At 42.5% G+C, this 16433-nt stretch overlaps 1 protein-coding gene and 1 pseudogene across 1 annotated transcript in view; both read left to right on the top strand.

Annotated features, from left to right (window-relative positions):
• The window catches only part of MIPEP (mitochondrial intermediate peptidase), a 208707-nt gene extending 204935 nt beyond the window's left edge, over window positions 1-3772 (top strand). Inside the window, exon 19 of the mRNA XM_077158849.1 lies at window positions 2719-3772. Within this exon, the coding sequence (XP_077014964.1) occupies window positions 2719-2816 (98 nt within the window). The 3' untranslated portion in view covers window positions 2817-3772. The remainder of the gene's footprint in view (window positions 1-2718) is intronic.
• Window positions 3773-11161: 7389 nt separating this feature from the next.
• LOC143681648 (very long chain fatty acid elongase 7 pseudogene) lies at window positions 11162-13840 on the top strand (annotated as a pseudogene).
• Window positions 13841-16433: the final 2593 nt, after the last annotated feature.

Below are 16433 nucleotides of genomic sequence, written 5' to 3'. Positions count from 1 at the left end.
GCATTTCCTTGACTTCCCATTCAGTTTTTTCCATCTTTTTTGCCATTTGCTGTTTTGAGTCTTCAAGTCAATTATCCAGTCCTCTATATCACTTATTCTTTGTTCTGTCTCTTCAGATCTGGTGTTATGTGCCTCTAGTATGTTTTTTATTAGATCAACAGAGTTTTTAATCTCTATGATATCAACTGTTTTTCTATTTATTCTTTCAAATTCCTCTTTATACTCTTCTGCTGTCTTCTTGCTTTCCTTTATGTCATTTGCTGTCCCACTTATTTTACTAAGTAGAGCTGTGTGAACATCTTTGCTTAGTTGTTCCAATGTCTGTCTCTGGTGTTTTAATTTGGTCATTAGGCAGGGCTATATCTGTCTGCATTGTGATATGCTTAGTGATTTTCTGCTGTCCTCACGGCATGTAAATGTCGTGATTGATTTGCTTTGGGAGTTGATTTCTTTCGGTAGTCTAAGGCCTTGTGTTTGCAGTATGATTGTGGAACAGGGAGAAGGGCATGGGTTGGGGCACTCAGTGTGCTGATTTGTGTCAGGGCAGGTGTAGTTGCAGGTTGAGGATGTTACACTGATGCTTGTGAACATGGGTGCCCAGCAGCCAGGGAGAATGTAGCTGTGCAGGTGCACTGGTCTGGAGGGCATAACCCTGGTGTGCACCGGTGTAAGGCATGGGCCCCTTTGTACGTGTACGTGGAGCTGTAGCAGCAGGTTGGTGTTATGCCTTTGTGGATTGGGGGTGGATGTGACCCTGCTGCACAGGTCGGCACTTAACTCAGAGCTGGGAATTGTCTGGTCAGTGCAGTAGTTTTGAGATCTGTCTGTGTTGTTGCATGTATCAGTAGTTTGCTCCTTTTTTACCATAGAGTAGTATTCTGTTACATGAGCATACCACAGTATGTTTACCCATTTCCTATTGATGGAAACATGGGTTATTTCCAGTTTTCACTTATGAATACAGCATTTTGTACATGTGGTATATTGGTAGAAACATGTTTTCATTTCTCTTGGGTAAATATCTCTGAGTAAAATGGCTGGTCATAGGGTAGGTGTGTCTTTAGTTTTATAAAAAATTGCTAGACCTCTCACCAAAGTATTTGTATCATTTTATACTCTCACCACAGATGTAGGACAGTTCAGATTGCCTGCAGCTTTGCCAGTATTTGGTGTGGTCAAATTTTTAATATCAGCTTTCTGGTGGGCATATAATGGTATATCATTAGAGTTTTAGCTTTCATTTCCCTGATGACTAAAGATGGTAAACATCTTCTCAGTGCTTATTGGTCATAGATGCTTATTTGAGTGTCTTTTGTAGCAAGTTCTGCTCAAATCTTTTGGCATTTTTTTTTAACTATTTTATGATGAGTTGAAGTTCTTCATATATTCTAGATATCTATGTCAGATGCATGTTGTGAAAATATTTTCCCCAGTCCTTTACTTTGCCTATCATTTTCTTGATTGTGTCTTTTAAAGAGTGGAAGGTTTTATATCGATTTTATCAGGTTTTTCTTTTATGAACAGTGCTTTCTGTATCCTAAGAATCCTTTGCCTACCTCCAACTCACAGGGATATTGTTTCTTCTGGACACAGTATAGTTTTAGATTTATGGTTAGGTCTGTGATCCATCTAGAATTAATATTTCTGTATAGTATGAGGGCAGGGATCAAAGTCATTGGGCTTCCTACCCACCCACCCCTACCCCTCAAAAAATCTAGATATCGAGTTCCACATGGTTTACTTCTGTGTTTATGTCTTTCTTACCCTCCTATTGTGACTAGCCTAGTCATCTTTATATAGTCATCACCTGACCTTATTCTTTACACATAGCAAATAATGTAATGCAAGTGAACTGAATCACATTAAAGATTTAGATCATAATGTAGGATTCTGGCAATCTTTTACTGTAACTGTTAAAAGTAGTTTTATGCAATCCATGCCCCAAATTATATGCCACTATAGACAGCTGAGTTCAACCCTTGAGTTATCGTTAACCGCCAAGAATTTAGTTTAAGGTCGCAAGGTTGAAGGCTTTAATCTTTGTCTTTGGCTTCTTTGGAGTGAAAACTGGAGATTGTTAAATTCAGCTTTTTGTTGAATTCTTGTTATATGCTAGATACCGTGACTCTTTGCTCTCCACTACACCTTCCTGTTTTATCTTTGCAGTAACCTTGTATATCAAATAAGGCCGTTAGAGTAGTGAAGATTTTAAGTAACTTCCACTGCACAATTAGTAATTTGCAAAGCTAGCAGTTCTTAAGACAGGAAAATGTGGAAGAAAGCAAACAGGTTGATTCTGGTGTAAGATTTCTGCAAAAAGAATTAATACCTGACTGATCTTGAAGTACTTAGAACATGATGACGAAACTTGCTAAAAAATACAAACTTTTTAATTTTCATTTCATCCCAAGTCAAAGATAACTAAAAACTTCTTTAGTTAACCCAAATGTATAATAACATCTCAAAAATAAAAACCCTTGGGAACCATATTTGGGCCTAAGTCTCTAAGTTTTGATTAGATACTAAAAATGCATTAAAATTATAATTAGTTTCACGACCCAAACATGACTTTATAAAATGTCATCAGAGTCAAGTTGTGGAGCCAAACTCTTATTTCAGAAAATCTGAATGTCCCCATAGTGTAAAGATTTGAATATGTATCTTTGTGCTTCTTTCTTATCTACCAGTGAATTTGTTGGATCATCTCTTTGTTTGCAGGTATGCTTCAGAAGTGCCCGTCTGTTGATGACTTTGTCAGTGCTCTCGTTTCTGACTTGGATCAGGACTTTGAAACCTTCTTCATGGATTCTGAATAATGGAAACAACCTGAGTATTTTAAATCAAGGTCATGTACATCTTAAACTTTGTCATAAATGTCACAGTTATGAAAATTTGTTTCTGACTTCAGGATTCATTTCTGTAATAACTTCTGAAAAACCCTAAAATGATAGAACTTAGAATAAATAATTTGTTTCAATTATGCTGGCTTTTAGCCTTTTTGGCAAATTTTTGAATGTACAGACATCTGCTCAGTGAGCTAATAAAAACTATACTTCAGCAAGGACTTACTAAATTCAGGGTATGGGCATTCCTTAGTACAACTACCTGCCCATCAAATTTTCCCCTTTTCTTTGCTTTGTAACTGGTTAAATTAGAGAGTTAATCAAAAGCAAAACTATTTTAGTTTAGACACAGTTTGAAGCAGTCTGCAAAAAGATTACACACAGTTCTTTGGAATGATTATCACTTCTTAAGTTCACTGTCCTGAGCTTTGAAAATCCCCTCTGAATAGTCAGTAATGGCAACCAAGAAACCAAGTACAGTTTCCAAAGAACTTATAATTGTCTGTAGTGTTTTTTTCTGTGTTTAGGCAGTAAGCGGATAGACCCAGAACACAAAAGGTCTTAAACTCATACTTTTCTGGCTTGAGTATGAACATCCAATTAATTAGTGACATGCCAAGGTCAAGCAACAAGTAAGTTAGGAAACTGGGATTCAGACCATGTCTGTTTTTAACCAATCTGCTTTATGTTATTACAAATTTTATCACAGTTTTTTAATATTAGGACAGAAATTGTTTCATTGTTTTTCCTCACCTTGAAGTAAAAAAATTTAATTACAGACTTTTAGTTTAAAATGGCAACTGCTCACAACTCCTTTGTGCTGGTTGGAATTTGTTACGTATCCGAGAAAAGCCTATATTCTTTTAATCCATCCCTGTGGGTGCAGACCTATTGTGGGTAGGACCTTTTGCTTAGGTTGTTTCCATGTTGATGTCACCCAACCCATTCAAGATGAGTCTTTTTTTTTTTTTTTTTTTTTTTTTTTTTAAGGAAAGACAGAGAAGGAAGGAAGGATGGAAGGAAGGAAGGGAGGAAGAAAGGGAAACATTCTTAAACATTTTCTTGTTTTATTATATTTTGTTTGTTTGTTTGTTTTTTACATGGGCTGGGGCCGGGAATCGAACCGGGGTCCTCCGGCACGGCAGGCAAGCACTCTTGCCCGCTGAGCCACCGCGGCCCGCCCTCAAGATGAGTCTTAATCCCCTTGTTGGAGTCCTTTATGAGAGGATAAAAGGCAGAGACATTTTGAAGAGAGCTCAGAGAAGCTAAGAGAGAAATACCCAGAGATATTTTAGAGAGAAGGTGTCCGGCGCTGTTCCGTCTGGCTCCCGATTATCCCCGCCGTCGAGGGAAGGAGAGGGAAAGGAAACAGACACGGACACAATGCTCACAGCTGATTCGAGTGCTAATCTTTACTGGGGTTAAGCTTTCATTCCCGAATACAGTTTCCACACAGGGAGAAACCCCGTGGGGGACAACCTCCTTGCGGCCGTCAGGCACGGCTCTCTGCGGGTTGTCTCCCCCACTCTACCCGGGTAAGTTCTTATATACACAGATCGTACCCAATAAACAACTACTACGTGTGTGGGGGTGATTGGGGGAATGGTTGAAGCGGATACATGCGTCATAGGCGGAAGCAGGATGCGGGCGCCATCTTGGCTCACTCGATGGGCGGGGGGAACTCTAGAGCAGGCTGCAACATGTCCACTAGGCCAAACCCGGAAAGCGGCTCTCTACATCTCCCCCTTTTTGTTTTTATAAGAGGCATGGTCCGTAGACCGTATTCTTGTACCCAGTGTCTCTATTGATGATGGTGCTCCCGTGGGCCTGAGTGGCTCACAACATAGTTTGGTGCTTTGGGGAGTCTGGACTAGGCTCGCGTCATCACACGACGGAGCCTCTGGCACCGACCAGAATGCTCACCTCATATAGAGACCGGAGAGTCCGTGAACTGGATACCACGTGACTCCTCCCTGCAGTGCTTCGCCTCGCAACTGGGTCAAGCGGGGATTATGAGAGCGACAGCCAGGGCAACGAAAACGCTGCGGAGGCCTCGGTGCAATGGCTAGAGCCAAGCCCAGTCTGGCCAGGACTGCGGCCGCAGCTCCACCGTCGAGGCGGCTAGGCGCGCAAAATTAACAGCCTCTGGTGTCTTGCTAAACATGGGTAGTGGCCAGGGAGTTTGCAACAAACCTTGCTGACAAGAGCCTTGCCCCAGGTGACTCAGACGGGCCATCCATCGGGGAGGGATACACACCGGCATCTGACTTGGAAGACATAGCTAACATGGTAGAGACACGCAGCTGCTGTTGAGATTGAAACAATCGTTCCAACAGACTTTTGACCACTACTAGCCCCACCAATAACCCGAAAAATAGAAGAATCCAGGTGGTCAAGGTAGGCCATGAGAACCAGGAGGTGATTCCGTTCCACAAACCTTTGATTACCTCCCCGAGACTAGACAGGTCAAACGTAACGGGTTTTAACTGAATGTTCCCTATCTTATCAAGACTCGTCTCTATCTGCTGAGAGAGATTACGAAAGTTCGGGAGATAAGTATTTTGCAACCAGGCTTTGACGCTGGCCGAGGTTCCGGTCACGTTGGCTCTGACCGGGGTGACACAGAGCTTAAAGACAATCTAACGGGTGTCACACATTTCCTGGACCACTTTCCAAAGTCCGTCTATTTCAAGTCCTAGTTCATCTATTTCAGACTGAAGCTGCAATATCGCCTGAGAGTTTAAGTCAATTTGTTGACTCTGGGCCCGCAGTGCATCTCGAGTAGCATTGGCTAAGTTGTTGACAGCTTCCATCGTCAGGGCGATCTGGTCCGAGGTCCAGGCGTGGAGGACCGCGTCTCCAACTGCAGGGATGAACAAAGAGGCAGCAAGGCCCCCCGCGCGCAGCAGCCAATTTTTTACATTCCTTTTAGTCCTGGAAGGCACTACAGGGTTAGAGAATTGAAAGTTTTTTGTAGAGATAGCTTGAGTGACTGGGCCAACCCAATCAGACGTATTAATGGGGACCCAGACATAGCTGGGGCGGTAAACCAGAATGGCGAAGACAGGATACCCGCTCCAGCATCCTGATAAAGTACAAGGGGTGGCAGAACAATTAAAGGTAGGGTTCATGGAGAGTAGAAAGGCAAAAGGAGGCTGCACGCAGGTCTCCCTGTGCAGAGAAAAGGAACAGTTAGTACTATCATGTTTCCCTACGTCGAGGAGGGAGCACTCAGTTGCATTCCCAACTGCGTCCGTGGAAGTGTTGGCGATGGTGCCATTCAGAAGGTTGAGATACCGCAGGTCGACACATGCCCCTAGGGGATTACAAATCATTTGTTGTGCCCAAATCTGGACCTTGGAGGTGAAGGGGTTAGTAAAGGCGTGACGACATTGGACGAGGTCAGCCCACTGAGCTCCCTCTGAGTAGTTCAGCAAGGGCTTGATGGAGTAGGCGTGAGGGTCGGTGGACCAAACCCACCAGTCATCACCTAGGCGGCGCGGGCGAGGCGAGGACATGCACCGGTGCCACTGAAACTCCTGCATCGTGGTTACCTGAAAAAGGTCATGCTCACATGGGGGGAAGAGGGGGTCGGGAGCGTCCCAGTCTTCAGCACACGAACACACGACGGGTCGGAACCCTGTAAGATTGAGGCATCGCTTCGTCTCGTTTTTTTCCAGTAAGCCTTGACAAGAAAGGGAAAGATCGGTCGCATTGAGGAACTCAAGCAGCACACCTGAAGGCACACGACCACAACCTGTAGGACAAGTCTGGTTAGACCGAGTGGAACAGTTAGCAATGGAGAGGTTGGCAAAAGAGAAAATGAGTGTATCATCGGTAAGCGGAAAGGTCTCATTAAAGGTGAAAATTGACACGTTTCGACTAAAACCCATATGAGTAAGACCGGGCGTATAGGTGCGTGTATAGAATCGGGGGGACATGGGGGAACCCTGTCTGATTCTGGGCGTGGGCGCCCTTGCCCAGTAACATGTCGGCATTCCATCCACCACGCCTTACTGCCGCGTTTCTTGCTGCCTGCTCTTCTGCTAATTCCTCAAACCACGCCTTCCAGTCGATATATCGACCTGGGGGCAAGCAGGCGCGAGCAAGCTGATATATGTCTGCAGGCGTATGGTGTAGGGCAGAGAGGTTCTCGACCATGTTTAGGGTAAAAGGGGCATTTGGGCCGTATTGGTGAACAGCCTGTCTTAATTCTTTCAGAACCTTATAATCATAACCCTCATATTGATTATTACCGGAGGGATTGATAATGACTGGGTACATGGCGGCTGGCTGACTAGCGCTCAGTGCGCTAAAGGGATTCCATTTCCAGAAATGCCTCCTTCTGCTAACCAACGGTGGATGATCTTGGGGGCCTGCGTACGCGGGCGGCGGAGGTAGGTAGAGCGGCCCCTCCTCCGACCAGCACTCGGGGAATTCCGGGTTCCCTTCCGGGTTTTGTAACCGAGGGTCATGGAGGTTACCCGAGCCGGCCACTAGGGGGAGTCCGCTGCGGGGATCAAAGGCGGAGGCATTAAAACTCCTCCCCGGAAGCTTTCGCGCGGTTGTGGGCGCTGGTGGGGCAGAGGGCTGTGAGGGCTTCTCTAGATCAATCAGTGGGGGCTCATCTGGTCCTTCGCTCTCACAATGCTCTGACTCTGAGTCAGAAGTATCTGAGCTAGCATCCGGCTCCAGTGGCTTGCCCTTACACGAGCCGCCCGTGGAGGATGCTGACCGGGACTCTCGTAATGCTTCTCGGGCTTGTTCTAAGACAAGGGTCGGACCGAGGCCCGTCGCGGCCTCTGCCTCAAGACACGCGCGGACGGTTTCCCATATGGGGACTAAGATTGGGTCCATGCATAAGCCCGTCCTACGCGCCCGATCGATATCGTGACCGAGCTTTATCCAACAAGACAAGGTAAGACCTCCGGTGTGCTTAAACCAGGGAGCAAAGGTGGCTACATCCTCAAGAAATCGCAGGAGGGAGCTTTTTCGCACTAAAATGCCTCTCTGCTTCAACAGTGTCTTCAAGGGAGATAATAGGGGTGAACTTTCAGACTGCCCCATTCTTGCAGTCGGCGCTAGCTTCAAGCGTGCTCGATGACGTCTATCGAGCCCTTTCCCCGGGGCGGCCTGAGAACCCACGGGCCCTAACCCTCACGTAATAAAAAGCACTCACCCCTTCACGGTGATCAGGCGCGAAGGCCAGCCGGAGTCCGTGCACGGTGCTGGAAAAGGTTCCCCGTACGGGCCACCACTTGTCCGGCGCTGTTCCGTCTGGCTCCCGATTATCCCCGCCGTCGAGGGAAGGAGAGGGAAAGGAAACAGACACGGACACAATGCTCACAGCTGATTCGAGTGCTAATCTTTACTGGGGTTAAGCTTTCATTCTCGAATACAGTTTCCACACAGGGAGAAACCCCGTGGGGGACAACCTCCTTGCGGCCGTCAGGCACGGCTCTCTGCGGGTTGTCTCCCCCACTCTACCCGGGTAAGTTCTTATATACACAGATCGTACCCAATAAACAACTACTACGTGTGTGGGGGTGATTGGGGGAATGGTTGAAGCGGATACATGCGTCATAGGCGGAAGCAGGATGCGGGCGCCATCTTGGCTCACTCGATGGGCGGGGGAACTCTAGAGCAGGCTGCAACATGTCCACTAGGCCAAACCCGGAAAGCGGCTCTCTACAAGAAGGACCAGCAGACATTGACATGTGACAGAGGAACCCCAGGTGCCAGCAGCCTTTCCTGCAAGAAGAGAGAAGGCATCTTCTTCTTGATGCCTTAATTTGGACATTTTCATGGGCTTAGAACTGTAAATTTGTAACCTAATAAATCCCCTTTGTAAAAGCCAACCTATTTCTGATATATCGCATTCTGGCAGCTTTAGCAAACCGAAATACCCTTCTTGTTTCTCTCTAAATGACCAATGCCGATGCAAAAGGAGAAGCTTAAAGTTCCCCAAAACTAGGATATTCAACCTATTAACAGAATTTGGTGGAATTTCTATAAGCTAAGAAGCAGACCAGCTGGATGGAGAAGCATCATCCCAATGCACAGTGGACCTACCCCTCATCTTTTCCCACCTGCTGCTCGCTTGTGTAGGGATCAAGGTCTGTACCAACCAGAGAACAGAGCAGCTGGCCTATAGCCAGGTGATCCTTTTATGTTAGCACAGTGCTGTAGTTTTCCCTCTCCTAGCTCCTCCCCTTCAAGGTTACCAGGCTGCCACAACAAATACTACCACAGGGTTAGCTTAAACAATGGGGATTTATTGTCTCTTGGTTTGGGAGGCTAGAAGTCCAAAATCAGGGTCTCAACAGGCCTTGCATTTTCCCCAAAGCCTGTCATTCTGTTGCAGCTTGTCACAGTCCTTGGGACTCTTGACTTGCCTTTCTGTAAGTGGCTGCTTCTGATTTCTACTTCTCTTTCTCAGTTGTCTGTAATTCTGTCTAGATTTCCTCTGCTTATTAGGGCCCCAGTCACGTGGATTAAGACCTACCCTGATTCAATTTGGCCTCCTTTAAATAGAATATTCAAAGATCCTATTCACAGATGAATCCACACCTGATAATAACATCTTCAAAGTTCCTATTTATGAATGAGATCACCGCAGGAACACGGATTAAGACTTGAACACATCTATGTGGGGGACATGATTCGATCTCCCATGTGCGGGGACTGCAACTCATAGAAAACTTGGCCAGGCTGGAGGGATCTCTCCTCTGTACCTAAAAGTAAAATGGGAAAGAGCGGGTTTAGATGGTGTTGACAACAGGAAGAGCCCTGATGCCAGTGCCAGGGAGACAGCTGACAAGTCTGTACCCCACCCCTTCTCATTCAGTTTGCGAGCTCAGCCCTAGTCTCTGACCAGGGAGACAGCTAACAAGTCTTTACCCCCCCTTCTCATTCAGTTTGTGAGCTCAGCCCTAGCGTATGAAAGATGGTATTGGGATAGACTTGCCTACAGAGATGCCAGCTTATTCTGAGAAATGGACTTGGAGAAATTTTTATCAACCTTTCTGTCAGTTATAGGGAAGTTTGGAAGGGTGCTTTAACTGGCAGCCAAGTGTAGAGACAGTGACCAACCAACCCCTGGGTCTTCATAAATCCCTGAGGCTGAGTAAACAGAAAAAGAAATCTGTATGGGGCCTATCTGCCAACATCGTTCAGAAAAGGGAATGGGAAACATCACCTTGAAAATGCTGGAAAAATATAACTTTGAAAATTGTTTTTAACCAGCACTGTTTTAGTTTTCTTGTTTCTAAAGCAAATACCATGCAGTGGGTTAATAAATGGAAACAATGGAGATCTATTGGCTCATGGTTTTGAGGCTAAAAGAAAGTCCAAATCAAGGTGTCGTCAAGGCAACGCCTTCTTGAACACTGGCGTTCTGAAGCTGGCTGTTGGCGATCCTTGGTCCTGGGTTCCAGTGATTTTCGGCTGCTAGCTGCACCCTGGCTGGCTTTTTCTCTCTCTCTGTCTGACTTCCCCTATAAGGCCTTTAGTGATAGGATTAAGACCCATCCTGGGCCTCACCTTATCTGAAATAACCCCTTCAAAAAGTCCTATTTATTGTAAAAATAAAAGCTTGTCCTGAGGAATAAGTCAGTGCAGGTTGTTTTGCAAAGCTAATGTAAGGACTTTTCAAAGAGATGCTACTTCTGCAATGGGTATGTTTTACCATTGCTGGAGAAGGAGAACTGAGCCAGCAGTCATTTGGCAGGAGCTCTGAACAGTGCAAAGATGTGTAGGTAAACTACATAGCATAAAGCTAGCTCCAGTTACCAAAAGCACTTTGCTTATAGATTGTGCAATATTATAATTTTATTTTCCAAAAGAAGTTTCTCTCCAAAAAATGTGAAATTCATCTAAATCTCACATCCTAGAACATACATGGTTAAGATCTGCCACACCAGCTCGCCAGCAAAGAGCCCAAAATACCTCACCCACCAACCTTTTTTAAATCTCTCTCAATATGAATATTACAAATGACCCGTGTTGGGCATGGCAATTGCAGTTCCCCCTCCAAAATGCCCTTTTAAAGATTATCCATGATTCTAAAGAGTATAAAAGGGAACTTTACAAGAAGAAGGTGTGTCTTCAGTCCTTACCTATTAGTAGGCCTGTTTCATTTTTTTCCATCAGTAGTTCTGCTGAACATCTGAGAATCTTCTGCACAAGACTCCTTTTTTAAAAAACACTTTTTATTATGAGATATATAGGCCGCCACTGCCCTCACTTCTGTGTGCACCTGGTGCTTCCAGCACTGCTCCCAGACAGGAATCCTTTATGAGAGTCAGTAAATCTTGTGAAAGGTGGCCATCAGTGATCTTACATCAAGGACTGTGCATCTTTATAATAATTGGATCAAAGATGCTGATCCAAGAGGTGAAGACTGGCTCCTCATATCCTCACCTCTGCCACAAACCAACATCCTGGGACTCTATGGTATTTTGTCATTTCCGTGGGGCCAAAGCTCATGGAGAATCGAAAGCCCTTTGAACTCAAGAAAGCAATGATAACATACAATTTTTTTTTATAGTACTCCTTTCTGTGTATATGTCTTATGAGTTTGTGGTGTCTGGCTGGGTACAGGTTATTCATTTCAATGTGAAATTGTTAATTATTTATGCTCACTTGCAGCTTTGAAAATGGCACACACCTGCTAGCTTTATTACTTATCCAAAGTTATTAAGCTATTAGATACTATCTTTTTTGTTCTGCATAGGAAAGATAGCCAAGTTACTTTCCTGCGTGTCTTCCATCACACTATCATGCCATGGATCTCATGGTTTGAAGTCCTTTGGTGTGGAGTCAGATTTGCCTCAGGTGGTTTGGGAACATTCCACGCCTTTCTAAATTCAGCTGTGCATGTAGTCATGTATTCCTACTATGGACTGTCTGCATTGCGACCAACCTACCAGAAGTATTTGTGGTGGGAACAATATTTGACATCATCACAGCTTGTTCAGTTTGTCATTGTCACTATCCACATAGGCCAATTCTTTTTTCATGGAAGATTACAAGTACCAGTTTCCAGTATTTCTGTACATCATTATGAGTTATGGGTGCATCTTTCTGCTGCTTTTTCTTCATTTTTTGTACCATGCTTATACCAAAGGTCAGAGGCTACCCAAAACTATGAAGAATGGAATTTGCAAAAGCAAAGATCACTGGAATGCAGGCGCAAATGCAAGCACGTCTGTGATTGAGACTGATATCTTGTCACTTTGAGAATCAAGAAATCTTTACATGTGCAGTGTGTTTTGAATATTTTTCAAAACCAAGAGCCTGTATTTTTATGATGAGTTGTAGGGGTTTCTGATATTTACGAGCTTGAAGTTCCTCGATAGCAGAGTCTTCTGATAATTAGAACCTAGAGCAGCTAGAAAATTTTCAGCTGCTTTTAAACATGAAGTAAAGATTTTGTTTAATACACTTTGCTACACTGAAAGGGGATTGAAACAATATAGCCATTTTCAAAGTCCACTACAGATGAAAAATATCACTAGATATTTTGAGCACAGAGAAGAGAGCCATACAGTATAACAGATTCCCCCTTCTGCCATGTCTGACAATCTCCAGCTGTGGGCTCTGGCTTTGTTGCTTATTGACTGTACTCAGAAGATACTGTATCTATTCTAGAATTAAATTCCTCTTCTAAAGAGCTAACACAAGTGAACATGAAGTGAATTTTTTTGATAAGTTGTCACTTAAAATCACTAAAGATAAGGATACCCAAAACATCCCGTATCTACTCCCCCTCAAAAATCTATTGTGATGATGAATGCATGGCTAAAGGATGATACTGTGAACCACTGATTGTACAATTTGGATGATTATATGATATGTGACTATATAACATATCTCAATAAAATTGCATTAAAAAATCACTAATGTAAACTTTTAATAGATCTCTTTTAATGGATAAGTTTTGCTGGTAACTTCTTACAACAGTTTTGTTATATAAAATGTTTTAAAGTATCAAGGATTTCAGTTGGTACATTGATATACTTGATACTAAGGTTAAGATATCATTTTGCAAATAAGGTAATTTGTTCTGATGGGATAATAAACACTCTACTGTTGCTATTTGCAATTAACATATATCTCTAGAAAGTGTATTTATCAATGGAAAAAGTACTCTGTAGTTCAGTGGAAAAACTCTGTTGTATTATAATTTTACTTAAGTCATGGTTTAAAGGATTCTATCTTGGTTAAAAACATATTTAAGTATGTAAATGTTCATACTGGTAGTGTTCTGCACTTACCCTCAAATCATAAATAGCCTTAGACCGCCAAGTATACAGGATTTCCAGAGATGGGTTAACATAGCTTGTGAAGCAGCTAGATGCAAATGCTAGCACAGAGGCTTTCCAGGGAAGATTCAGCTACATGAGGGTCATTCTACCTTTTCAATAAAGAAAAAAAGAGAAGGAGAAAGAGAGGAAGAGAAAGACTGATACTACATCTATAGTTATTGTTAGAGTTAGACTGCAAGGAACAGTATTTTCCAGAATTGTGAATGAATGGCCTGAATTTCTTTTTTCAGATCCATAAAATAAAGGACTGAAAAAAGGAAAGAAACTCATTTTGTGTAGGTTATGTTTACTTAAAATTGCTACATTCCAAAATTTTCTTGTCGTGTTTTTTTTGTTGGAGTACTTAAACTACTGGTCAGAATAGTTTGGCCCAAGAAATAATGTTATTTTGGCATTTCTGAAGTTTTCCATTATTTTTTTGGGTCATATTTATACCTGATTTTGAATGACTGTTTATGCTTATGGTACTTTTAAGTTGGTACTGACGGGCCCCACTTACTATGTAATGCACAGCACTATTTGCTGTACAATAAAGCTAACCATAAACGTCTATAGTTGTGTCGCACTAATATGTTGCTCATACTGTGGCCTCTGTCTGCACACTTAAGAGATTCATAAGGTTAATTTCCTTGAAGTGACCTTCAGTGATTTTGCTTATTATATGAGAAGCTGAGGATTGAGAAATGGAGGATTTCACCATTTTTTATAACAAAGAACAAAGAAAAGGAGAGCAGAGCTAAAAGAAATAGCAACTCATTTATTTTACTGTGTTTGTCTCAGGGTTCCTTAAATGTTTACTTTTTTGGCTCTCAGTATCCTGTGCTAAAGTGACAAGATGTGGTAGGTGCTGTTATACATACATAGGATACCCAAAAAATCTTGTATAGGACAAGATGAAAAGAAAGCAAAAATAAAAGAAGATAGGACAGGAGAGTTTGATTTATTTTCTTAGATACTTTCCAACCTGCATAATGCACTCTCCTAACTTCCCTGTAGTGTTTAAAATGTTTGACTTGCCTATGATCCAATAGCAACATGTGATGAAAAGGTGGGAACCACATTCTAGATTATATGAGCTGAAGTGGAGAGCTAGGATGTTATATGAAAAGAGATCACAACTGGCAGAAACATCAGCAGATCAAAATGAATGCCACTGAATATAGAATTTGTATGGGTAATATTTTATTAAAAGAGGCTTTGTGTGGTCACATAGAGGTTCTACTGGGATTTCATTCTACATTGCAGGACATTATTGCTTTTGGGTTAGTTTACCTAACAAACAGAAAGTCCAGTTATGCAGTCTGGTTTCTGATATAAAACTCTGTGTATCCTAAGGTTCTGCATTTATATTGTAAGTTAGCAAATGCATACTTATAAATCTAATGAGACATTGCCATTTTACTGCCTTAATTCTTATAAAGTAAAATTCTTAATTCAGTAGACTACATTATCAACATAAATTCTAAAATTATGAGATTCTATTACTTCAACTACCCTTTATTTCTGTTAACTTAACGACTGGAAAATTCCATGATACTGTCAAAGTTTGGGATGGTCTTCTGTTTGTATTGTAATAAAGTTATGGGATTACATGTAAAAAAAAAAGGATATATAACATATATACAAAAAAGCAATACATTTCAAAGCACATCACAACAGTTAAGTTGTAGAACAGATTTCAGAGTTTGGTATGAGTTACAGTACCACAATCTGAGGTTTTTACTTCCAGCTGCTCTAAGATTTTAAGATACTGGAGACTAAACGAGGTATCAATATAATGATTCAATACTCAGACTCCTTTGTTAAACCCGACCTTCTCTGTATAACTCCACCCTCACCTTTGATCTTTTTCCATTCTTTAGGCATATTTGGGCTATTCCCATTCTAGCTTTTTCATGTTGGAAGAGCTGTTGATAATAAAGGGTAGGGAGATGGAACTATCTGATGTTCTGGAGAGGCTGGCTCCTCTGCATTTCAGGACTTATCTGCTTAGGGACCCATCTGGAGGTTGTAGGTTTCTGGAAAGTTAGCCTAGTACATGGAACCTTTGTAGACTTATATAACACACGAGGTGTTCTTTAGGAATAGTTTTGGTTGGGGGTTGGTAAGTTATAATAGTAGCAGTGTCTAACTGAAGCATCCATAAGAGTGACCTCCAGTGTAGCCTCTTGACTCTATTTGAACTTTCTCAGCCACTGAGACCCTATTTGTTACACTTCTTTTTCCCTTTTTGGTCAGGATGGCATTGTTGACCCATGGTGCCAGGGTCGGACTCATCCCTGGGAGTCATCACCCATGCCACCAGGGAGACTTTCACCCTGAGACCACTTTTTGCGGCTCTGACTGTGTCATGACAGTGCACTCCTTTCCACCACAGGGATAGCAGTGTGACCTCTGAGCTTTAGCTATGGTAGGAAGAAAAGACCCTCAAAAAACAGAACTTTTGATATGACTCTTTCTATTATTCTGAGATGGACAACAGTTTTGAAACAATGTAGCAGTAGGAAGTTGTGTTACTCTGCCACTGTAGCCATAACTGCTCTCCAGGGCGTTTTCCTATCCTGGTTTGTCCACCTTAGGGAGAGAGGTAAAGATGATCAGAGAACCCCTTTACATATGAGAACTAATTATTTTAACTGTATGTCAGAAAAGGAATGAGTTCAATTTCATGCTATTCTAACTAAAAGTTTGTTGAATGAGTAATCAGAAATGTCAGTAATGATAGCTAACATTGTCAGTCACAGTTTTCCAAAAGCTCTCCTATTAGCAACCTCACTTAACCCTCATAATAGCATCAGCCAGTATTATTATTCCCATTTTAAGATGCGGGAAATAAAGATGACAGAATATAAGAAGCTTGTCCAAGAGCTAGGCACAACCCCTGGCCTGTCTAACCCCGTCCCACCTCCATGTTCTGCTGACCTGCCTACCACTACCTCCCATGATAGAAACATAGGTTTATTTCTTTAACAAAACATCTCTTTTATTTTCAGAGTCTATTTATCATGCCAGGAGGTTTATATCCTTTTATTAAAGAATGTATAGTCAATAACTTGATTGGTTTTATATTTCACTTCAAAGATCTCTTTTCTTCTCCTCACCTTCCACTTCTGAACCTAATAGAAAACACATCTCCGCAACTGTTATTTAGTGTTCCATGCATTCAAAAGGGTTCTGTTGTTCAGTATGTTTGGAAAGTGTCATGTAAGCTTTGAAGGTTTTCTGTGCACTTTAAATGCCATGCAGTTGCCAAACATATTTG

The sequence above is a fragment of the Tamandua tetradactyla genome, chromosome 4 (assembly GCF_023851605.1).
Source record: "Tamandua tetradactyla isolate mTamTet1 chromosome 4, mTamTet1.pri, whole genome shotgun sequence".
Taxonomy (NCBI): Eukaryota; Metazoa; Chordata; class Mammalia; order Pilosa; family Myrmecophagidae; genus Tamandua; species Tamandua tetradactyla.
Note: the sequence above shows the minus strand (reverse complement) of the source record. Positions and strands in the feature narration are given on the sequence as shown.